At 32.1% G+C, this 8,711-nt stretch overlaps 1 protein-coding gene across 1 annotated transcript; it reads right to left on the reverse strand.

Moving 5' to 3' along the window:
- Window positions 1-487: 487 nt before the first annotated feature.
- LOC105114388 (uncharacterized) lies at window positions 488-6,142 on the reverse strand. The gene is made up of 12 exons (XM_011010918.1): window positions 5,868-6,142; window positions 5,503-5,761; window positions 5,344-5,415; window positions 5,088-5,159; window positions 4,221-4,318; window positions 3,726-3,969; window positions 3,352-3,449; window positions 2,567-2,702; window positions 2,115-2,225; window positions 1,505-1,720; window positions 1,324-1,388; window positions 488-893 (listed from the first exon to the last, which is right to left on the reverse strand). The coding sequence occupies exons 1-12, from the start codon at window positions 5,997-5,999 to the stop codon at window positions 714-716; spliced, it is 1,683 nt and encodes a 560-aa protein (XP_011009220.1). The 5' UTR covers window positions 6,000-6,142; the 3' UTR covers window positions 488-713.
- Between the last annotated feature and the right edge of the window lie 2,569 nt (window positions 6,143-8,711).

An 8,711-nucleotide genomic window follows, 5' to 3' on the forward strand; every position in this document is an offset into this window, starting at 1 on the left:
TTTTTTTTATCTATTATAATTGTATTTTTTTTTTAATTTCATTACTTAATATTTAGCTTATTATTAATTGAGTATGGTAATTTATTTCAGTTTGATTTTTTTCCAATCACTTTGATAATTTATGATTATTGATTTTATAGTTGTATTTTTTATATAAAAAAATTATCAAACCCAATTAAATTCATGACCTGAATCACAAGTCTAACTAATTAACTTTGGCTAAATAGGGATCAGGCTAAATAAAAAAAATCCATTACAGATTTATTTAATTAGATATCTATATGAATTTTTTAAATTTCCCTGAGATTTTATTATATACAAAAATATGTAAAAATCTACATATATATATATTTTTTAAAAAAACTATTTGACTTGAAGTGAAACATGGATCAAATAGTTAGTTATAATGAAACCTTGTCTTTTATATAAAAATAAATAAATAAACCTCAATGAATAAGTTTTGGCAGAAGAATGCCCTGAGATGGGAGAAGAAACCTACTCGTGCAGATTTCTTGCATGCATGTGTTGATATTTCGAATACGGACTTGCATCCAGCAATCATGCAACAGTTTTTGGTTAAGAGGTAATGGGAGAAACCAGGTCAAGCATTTCTTACCTGTGGCGATATATTGAGCATAATGTCACATGAAGCACACTTTACCTATGCAATAAAATCGATAACCACTAAGCTACATGTACATAACAGCCCTTGTTCAAAATCCAAGATCGAATGTAGGCCATTCATCCATTTTCCCTGCACTCTTGGGCTGATCAAGAGTCTTCTTTTTATCATCATTAGGACAGTGAGCACAGGAACCCATCAAACTGGAAATACTTGAAGCAAAAGCTTCATCACAGCATTTGGTGTCAGCTTCTACTTTGGCCGGATGACACTACACAAGATATGCAAGAAAACATACAGTTTCAGAATCACAGAGCTTATAAAAAAAAAAAAAAAAATTAGCAGGATAGTGCAATTCATGTTCCTCCAATAATAATAAGCTTGTGCCTTGGTATGAAAGACACTGGTCAAGTGTTGTATAATTCATGTATTTGGACTCCAGACAACAGACGATATACTGTGATGTCCAAAGAAATGAGCTGAATCTTTATATGTGCAAATTTTGGTGTGGACTTTTACTGATTTTTCTATAGAAGAGTTAAAATCCTTAGCCATGGTTGCACAATCAATTAGTTCAGAACAATCACATGGTTGCACACATTGCCAAAATGGAGGAAACTTTTCTGAGCACAAGGACAATAATGTAGGCACACGCAGAAATGGGACTTTCAGATATGACATGGGGGAACAATAGCCCAAACCTGTTCAAAATTTCCAGCAGCTTCAGTGTCATTGGGAAATTGATTACCGCTATAAGTAGATGATACTGCAAGATTAAATACAGCCAGATTCTCAAAATTTAGATATTAGGAGAGACATGACCTAGAAGATTGGGCAAAAAGAAGCATTCATTGCATGATCACATATTGCATAAAAACCTGCCTTCGGGAAAGTTGAGATCAGCAGATATCCCAATGTCCACAATTTTACTTGATCCTCCATCATCCAAATTTTGACTGGGTCCTTCAAGTGGGAATGATTGTCTCGATAATTCAGAGTCTTCTGATAGAGTCGAAGCATTTATGCTCTTATCAATACACTGTACAGCAACACTCCCCTGAACTGCAGGTTTTTGGAGAATGGACAAGATTTGACAGGCTGCAAAGGTGAAAACTTGCAGTTAGTTTAAGCTTAACCAATATGGCAAAGCATCATAATTAGAATTGTGAATCACAAATACATAATAACTCTGACATATTTAACTTTAGTTTTCACACAAAATGTAAGACGACCATGCGCAGAAGTCTTTAATTCACACTGCATGCTAATGCTGGTTGACAAATACATTCCAAAGTAACTTTTTGATTGTCTTATGCCCAATTATGGAATGACATATAAACTTTCTAAACACAACAACTTGATTTAGATAGTAGAACCAGAGATACTGGAATTTTTTGTATGTACAAAACCCATATAGTACAATCAAAGAGATCAGATTCAGAACTCATTAATGATGTTGTGAAATTGATGAACCAAGGAAAAACAAACTCACCATTGCGTAAAGTTTTGTTTGTGGGAACAGCATTGCACAACTTGGTTCTATCTTCAATAGAGATGCTTCTTGAATTTGCATCTTCCCTTAAATAAGTGTTTGGATATTTTCCTGTCAAAAATAAAAATTCACAAGTTTTCAGCAAAAAAAAGCATTAAATTAAAGACAAATAAAAGGGCATTGCTCTCTGTCCAATAAAGTTGAGGTATCCGTGGTACATACAATCCTGCAAAGGCTTCTTTGTAGGGATTGTCTTAAAAAATTTCATCTCCTCATAAATGTACATGCTAAAATTTGAGTCTGCAGCTTTTGTTGAAAAGGCACTGTTTTGAAGTTTCTCTAAAGGTGAAGTTTCAGGAGGAAAGACCAAACCCCTAGATACTGCTAAATTCCAAAGCAATGGAAATAAAAAAAGGTCAAGTAAAATCCAAGTTCTAGTGAACCAATAATACCTTCAGAACTCATTAATGGCTCGCCAACTTCTACCAAATATTTTGGCAGTGCAAGCTTGCTTCCGACTTTCACATCTTCTGACAAGCTGAGGAACTTACTGGTCAGGAAGGTTTTACCTTCACTTAATAAAGTGACCTGCATACTTGAAAGGCTTCAGAAAAGCAGGAAGGAACAGTAAAAAATAAAAATAAAAACAAAGTACTCTTATTCCTTAAATTATCGAGTACTATGCAAATGAATACAGTTACTGACAGAATACTTCATCAGAGTATAGACCATGTAATGGTGTATTTTTTAAATATAAGGTTCGTTTATAATAGTTGGATTTCACAAATTCATTGCAGTTCTTGCAGCTTAGCACACCACACAAAGTTACAAGCATGTAACTTAATCATTGAGCAGATATCTCAAAGTCATGACTTTCTCCAAGATACATAAATAATCAACAAATTATGTGCAGAAAGCCAATGTTAAGATTGTTCAAAACCCTGCAACATATGTTAAATTGAAAACCATCTAAGAATAAAACAATTTCCTGTGAAACTCTCCCTAACTAAAGTAAATAGATGGTGTATATTAAAGAAGCTAAAGTAAATAAATGACTATCCAACCTAAGAAAGGCCATGTACTTCGAAAAAGCTTCATTATTACCATGAAGTACATGCAAGTGGTTCAACATTAAATTAGGAAAGCAAACCAAAAGGGACTATATTAAATGAAGCACTATGAATCCTAGGAACAACCAAGGAAAGGCTCATATATAATGTAAAGCTTGTAGACCAACCTGCATTCTGTAAGAACCACAAGAAGCAAGCCTGAGGATTCCACTGTGGTACTTCTTGGCCTTTTGAGTTATATGACTAGTGTAAAGAGCACACCACTCTGCATTGCAGAGGAATCAAATGCAAAAGGTTGAATGGTGTAATGAAAGTCAGATTATCATAATAGAACAATTTATAAATGTGGAATGCAAAAGATATCAATAGATATATGTAGCTACGAGAGGAGCAACTTTAGGCAAATGATGACTAGGAATACTGGAGGGATACTGGTGATGAGAAATTGATATCCATCAATAACCTTACAGAACACTGGTTCAACAACCACCATGAGAAAGAGAGAGAGAAATAATCCATATCAGCAATCATCCTGGCTAACCTTTTGCAATGGATTTGTTGTCTTTAATACCATTTGGCTGTTCATGCATTGTTCCCGGTTCGCTAGCATCATTAGAATTATTTCCTTCAATGTTCAAATCCTCTAGAAGCTGATTTTCTCCTCCAGGTTCTCCAATGTCAACCAAATGAGCATCAAATGATATTGATTCACCGGAACTTATTATTTCATCTTTCTTGAGGAACCTACAATCTAATTGTCTCTTGCTTGCATCATACAGCATGATCTGAATGTACACCCAAAAATGAAGCTATAGATTCATTGTTATAAGAAAGAAAGCAAAAGTTAAAAAAATGTCATTATAGTAAATTCACACATTATTGTTTAACTTTTTTTAATAGGTTAAATGGCAAAATAAATTATCTAATAAATAATTAATCAGAAGCAAAGCTTCCAGAGTGAATGATTCTTAGAATTCAACAAACAAGATGATTAGCCTTGCAAATAAGACTGACATGCGTAAGTCCTCAAACTAACCTGCATCCCTAAGGATTCACGACTGGCAAGTCTTAAGAAACCATCGTGGTACTTCTTGGTCTTTTGAGTCATTTGCGTAGTGTATAAGACCTGCCATTCTGTGTTGAAAAAGGGAAAATGTTGACCATAAGTTTTCTAAAAGTGATGCAGATAGCACAAACATAATAAAAGAAACAGAATCCTAATTGAGAACCATCTTATTAATTGTAAATAGAAAACCATCATAAGAAGCATCTTTTGGTGTGCAAATCAAGCATGACATCACAGCTGTTAGAATCTTACACAACAGCTAAACCAAACCATCCAGGCACATGATGAGTATGACCATCTAACTGTAATTCCCGGGGATCAATAGCATTGATGTGGTTTGTACTGATCCAAATGAGTTGGCGCCCACACCATACCATCTGAACCAGATATGCTATGCTTGATGCTTGGTTTGCCGAGCACTAATTTACCTTTTTGTTATTTTAAGAGATTCAACACGTTAATTTCACTACACAGAGATAAATTAAAAATCAAAAGTGATACTTCTTGGCCCTTTGAGTCACTAGTGTAGTGTAGAGGACTTGCCATTCTATTCCAGAAAGAAGTTAGTGTGGAATCAAACTAAAAGAACAGCATAAAGAGTTGAAATTATAGAAACAGAACAAACAAAATGCAAAGAACTTTTGGAGCATCATACAAGATAAAGAAGCAACAATTTCCTAATTCCTTAATGATGACTAATTTGAACTCTACAATTGCTTCAAGGTAGGAATGACATGGTTACATGATGCTCCCTCATTTTTGTTAAAACATGAAAAAGAAAAAAAAAATTAAACAACACCTCCAAAGAAAATGAAAAAATTCTGTTCAACGACAAACCTGTGGCACTTTTTGACATATCTGGACTGCTCTCTGGCACTACGTACCTTCGCAGTTCTCTCTTCTTGATCTCTAAAACATAAGCAACCATCACAACTTAGCCCAATACAAGCTCAAACACAAACTATTATCTAACTTAGGTCCATAAGAATTAGCATCTCGATACTATCATCCTAAGAACATCGAGAGAACAAACAACATGATCATTTCTGCAAAAACAATAAATTCATCAAACCACAAAATAAGTAAAACTAACCTTTGATGATCTTTTGCGACGTGCTTAGACAATCCGGTCGTGCTTCATTCTTCTCAACAGTATCCTCTCCACCTGTGACCACAAAAATTAGCAATACATTTGAATTATAAAATTTTCAAAACAACAAATTCAAAAACAGAATATTGTTAACATCACAACCGGAGGGAGAAATCGAAGGATTTCTAAACTTTTGTCGACGCATGAAGCCAAACCTTTCGGTAATTTTCCTATCTCTTCCGTGAAAATTCGAATCTGATACCGGTAGCTTATTATTACTATTATTATCACCACCGACCTCAGGATCTCCAACATCAACAAGAAAGGAATTGAATGTTAGGGTTTCACTGGAACTAACAACTTCTTCATCCTTCAAGATTCTGCATTCTAATAACTTCTCGCACTCGTCAAACAGCATGACCTAAACACGAATTTGACAAACAAAGAAAGCGCAGAAAAGAAATAAAAAAACGGAAAACCTAATTCTTACGAAATTAACATGAAAATGAAAGCTCGGATGACTCAACCTTGTTTGTGGAGAAGTGAAGATCTAAGAAACCGTCTTGATAGATTTTTCGCTTTTGCTTGATGTGCTTTGTGTAGGTTACGCTCCATCTCTGCTTATTCTTATTATTCTTCTTCCAATCGATATCCTCCATTACTGAAGTGTTTTTTGTGGTTTCGGAATTCGAAATCTGAGGAAATGATGTCAATATTACAAAACGCAATTTCTACTTGGCGGGAAGGGAAAACTATAAAGCCAGTGAGGCGTTATGTTTTATTTCCATTTTGGAAAGTTGGTATGTATCAAAATGATGTGCATGAAACGGTGCTGTTTCGGACCGCCATTTGCCTTAAATTTGCATATTCGTCCGTGTCTCAAGAGAGGAATTTATTAAATTTTCATCTTTCTTTAATATTGCTCTCAAAATATTGTTCCAATCATACTTTTGAAATCTGGTTCGGTAAGTGAATTCAAAACTTGATTAATTCAAAGTTAAAACTAAATCAAATTAAAAAAGTAAAAATAAAAACTCAATACGATCAAATAGATTAACTCTATAAAATCTAGTCAAAAATTAGATTACAACTCGTTAACTTTTATTTTTTACAAAAATAACATCATTTCAATTTAAAAATAAAAAAAATCAACCCAAATAATTCAATCAAAACCCAGAATCAAAACCTTGAATCGAGCTAACTACCAAGGCGCGTCTAAAAACTATGATTCCAATAATTCTTACGCCTTGTATGTCGATAAAAGTTGGCTAGTATTTTGCATGCAATAGTAATTTTAGGGGTAAGTAAAAAAATCAAAAAAACCGATTAAATTAAAAAACCAAAAAAATCAAACCATAAAAAAACCTATTAAAATTTAAAAAAAAAACTAATTAATTCAGTTCGATTTCAGTTTCATAAGCATGAAACCGAAAAAACTAAACTAAATCCAAACCAAAAAAAACCTGAGCCAAGTTGAAAAAAAATTGAGTCAAACTGAAAAAACTGAGTCAAACCAAAACCAGTCGATTTGAACTAGTTTTTCCTAAAATAATTTAACTAAAATTAATCGGTTTGAACTGATTTTGGTTCAGTTTTGGTTTTAAAAAATCAGTTTGATTACTTTTTTTTTTATAAAAACTGAATTGAACCAAAAATGATCACCCCTGAGTAATTCAGTAAAGTGGTCACATTTTCTCCTGTGAACACATCCCTGTCATGTTTAGCTTCTATGAACTCGTACAAAGATTTTTGATATAGATATACATCACTAAGAAAACCAAACAAAAAAATAACTGAAAAAACTCAATCATAAATAGAAAACCTATTAAATTGATTCAAATATCTAAAAAACAATTCAGTTTGGATATGGTTTCATAAACCTGAAATTAAAAAACTGAACTGAACTAGTTCAGTTAAGAAATAAATCAAAAACCGAATCGGAAAAAACCCACTAAAAAGTCTAAAAGAAGCCTAAAAAATATAATTTTCAGTTTTTAATATAAAATAATCAAACCTAATTGAATAAAACCCAAAACCAATTAGTTGGGTTTTGGTTTTTAATTTAAAATAATCACACTGAATTGAACTGAAACCGGTCAATTGGAACCAATTTGGATTCGGTTTTGATTTTTTTTTTTATTTTACAAAATTTTAGTTTGGTTGTTTTCATAAGTAAAAACCGAATAAAAAATAATCACCCCTATCAAGTTCTTCTCATGTTTGACTTTCTAATAATTATATAATTGACATAACACCGCACGGCCCCTTTATATCCTTTTCTCTAATGGCTCAAGGTCAAAATTGTTTTTTTCAAAATTATTGTAACTCAATTGGCATTATCTTTTTTTATCTTCTTAAATACATGATAATCAACATCTTGAAATGTACCCTTTAACAAATGAAATAATTTTGAATTATAAGAATTAATTGCAATATTAGTTGTCTAAAATATGTATGACATATTTTTTATTTCATATCAATATCAAGTGATATATAATTTAAGTAACTTTAAAATTGAGATGTACCTCATGGTTTGAGGTTTAATCTCTTTTAAAATATTAGTTTTAGTCATTAAAAAAAAAATTTTTAAAATATTAGTTTTAGTCATTAAAATTTTTTTTTAGAATTATTGGTGTTGTTCATATTTTTCTTTTATTTTTAACTATGAAATATTTAGTAAAGAAACCATAAAATTCACTCTAAAAAACAACTTCATCTATGGATGAAACTTTGTCATCAGTTTTTTAATGTTGTACTCTTTTCTATCTATAAAACCCACAATTATTTCTTACAAAGACACTGTTAACAAATTTATCTAAATGCAAAAGAAGTTGTGTTCCCATCTCAAAATCTCTTTTCTTTTTAAAACTTTTATTGGAACAATTTTGAGTAACTTTTATCTTACAACTACAACTAGAATTACTAGTTTTAACACTAACACTAACACCAATAACCATGTTGCTGACATTGTTAATAAAATTTGATATACTATTTTTCTTAGAATCTTCATTACCCTCCTTTAGATTAACTTCTTATGTAGATGTTGTTTTGGTCTCATCACCACTCTAACATCATCCAAAAACATTCCTTAAGAAGGTTCCCAAGCAAACTTACTGATAGGGGTACAATTTCAACAATGAACAAGATCTGGTTAGATTTGATATTTTTAAAAACATGCATATATAAAATTGAAGAAATATTAAAATCAAAATTTACCTAGATTTTTTTGTAGAAAGCACGTGCTTATACATGACAAATGGATTACAGGACTTAAAGAAAACAAATCTAGTGGTGGATGACACAACTAAAAGATTGATGTCTTCTCCCAAGTGTAGGAGTGTCAAAGTAATAAATAACCCAACAAGACCGGG

The sequence above is a fragment of the Populus euphratica genome, unplaced genomic scaffold, assembly GCF_000495115.2.
Source record: "Populus euphratica unplaced genomic scaffold, PopEup_1.0 scaffold514.1, whole genome shotgun sequence".
NCBI lineage: Eukaryota > Viridiplantae > Streptophyta > Magnoliopsida > Malpighiales > Salicaceae > Populus > Populus euphratica.